The 638-nt window shown below is 46.7% G+C and overlaps 1 protein-coding gene across 1 annotated transcript in view; it reads right to left on the bottom strand.

The window, feature by feature from the left end:
- dicer1 (dicer 1, ribonuclease type III) overlaps positions 1-638 on the bottom strand; it is a 38,443-nt gene that overhangs the window by 4,385 nt on the left and 33,420 nt on the right. Inside the window, exon 28 of the mRNA XM_032499806.1 lies at positions 80-348. Within this exon, the coding sequence (XP_032355697.1) occupies positions 80-348 (269 nt within the window). The remainder of the gene's footprint in view (positions 1-79; positions 349-638) is intronic.

Here is a 638-nt window from a genome sequence, read left to right as displayed (position 1 = left end):
GGGGGGGGGGTTACTTCCTAGAAGGCTTTTGTGTTTGGTACGGACGCTTGCTGTGTTTAGTTGTAGAAACCGGACTCACTTCGGAGTCCATGCCTTGCATCTCGTTCTTCTCCAGCTGAAACTGCACAAAGTCGTCGATGACGTGGAAAAGCTCGGGCGAGATGGCCTTGAAGTATTTGTGGTAGTCGTACTTGACGGCCAGAGAGGCAAAGATGGTGTTGTTGACGAGTGCCGAGCGCAGGTCGGTCAGCACACCGGGAGAGTGCTGCCGCGGGTCTTCATAAAGGTGCTTTGTTATGAGGTAGTCTAGAATTGCATCGCCGAGGAACTCCAGCCGCTGGTAACAATCTGAAGAGTACGGACAAGAAACAGTCAGTCACTTGTAGAGACGAGCCCCCAGACAGTTAAAAAAAAACTCTCCCGTTTCCCTAGGCTCTACTGAGCGTGTTATTCTACGACAGTGGTTCCCAAACGTTTTCAGCTCAAGACCCAAAATAGAAATTTGGTGTGTCCCCGGGACCCACATTTACAAAAATACACCATGAATCATTGTAACATGTACATTTTTAAACTGTGGACAAAAGGAGGAACAAACCATGAATTTAAATGTATATGAAGTGTATTTATTCCATTATAAA

Source organism: Etheostoma spectabile, chromosome 20 (assembly GCF_008692095.1).
Source record: "Etheostoma spectabile isolate EspeVRDwgs_2016 chromosome 20, UIUC_Espe_1.0, whole genome shotgun sequence".
Lineage (NCBI taxonomy): Eukaryota > Metazoa > Chordata > Actinopteri > Perciformes > Percidae > Etheostoma > Etheostoma spectabile.
The sequence above is the reverse complement of the archived record's forward strand: the minus strand, read 5'-3'. Positions and strand labels throughout refer to the sequence as shown.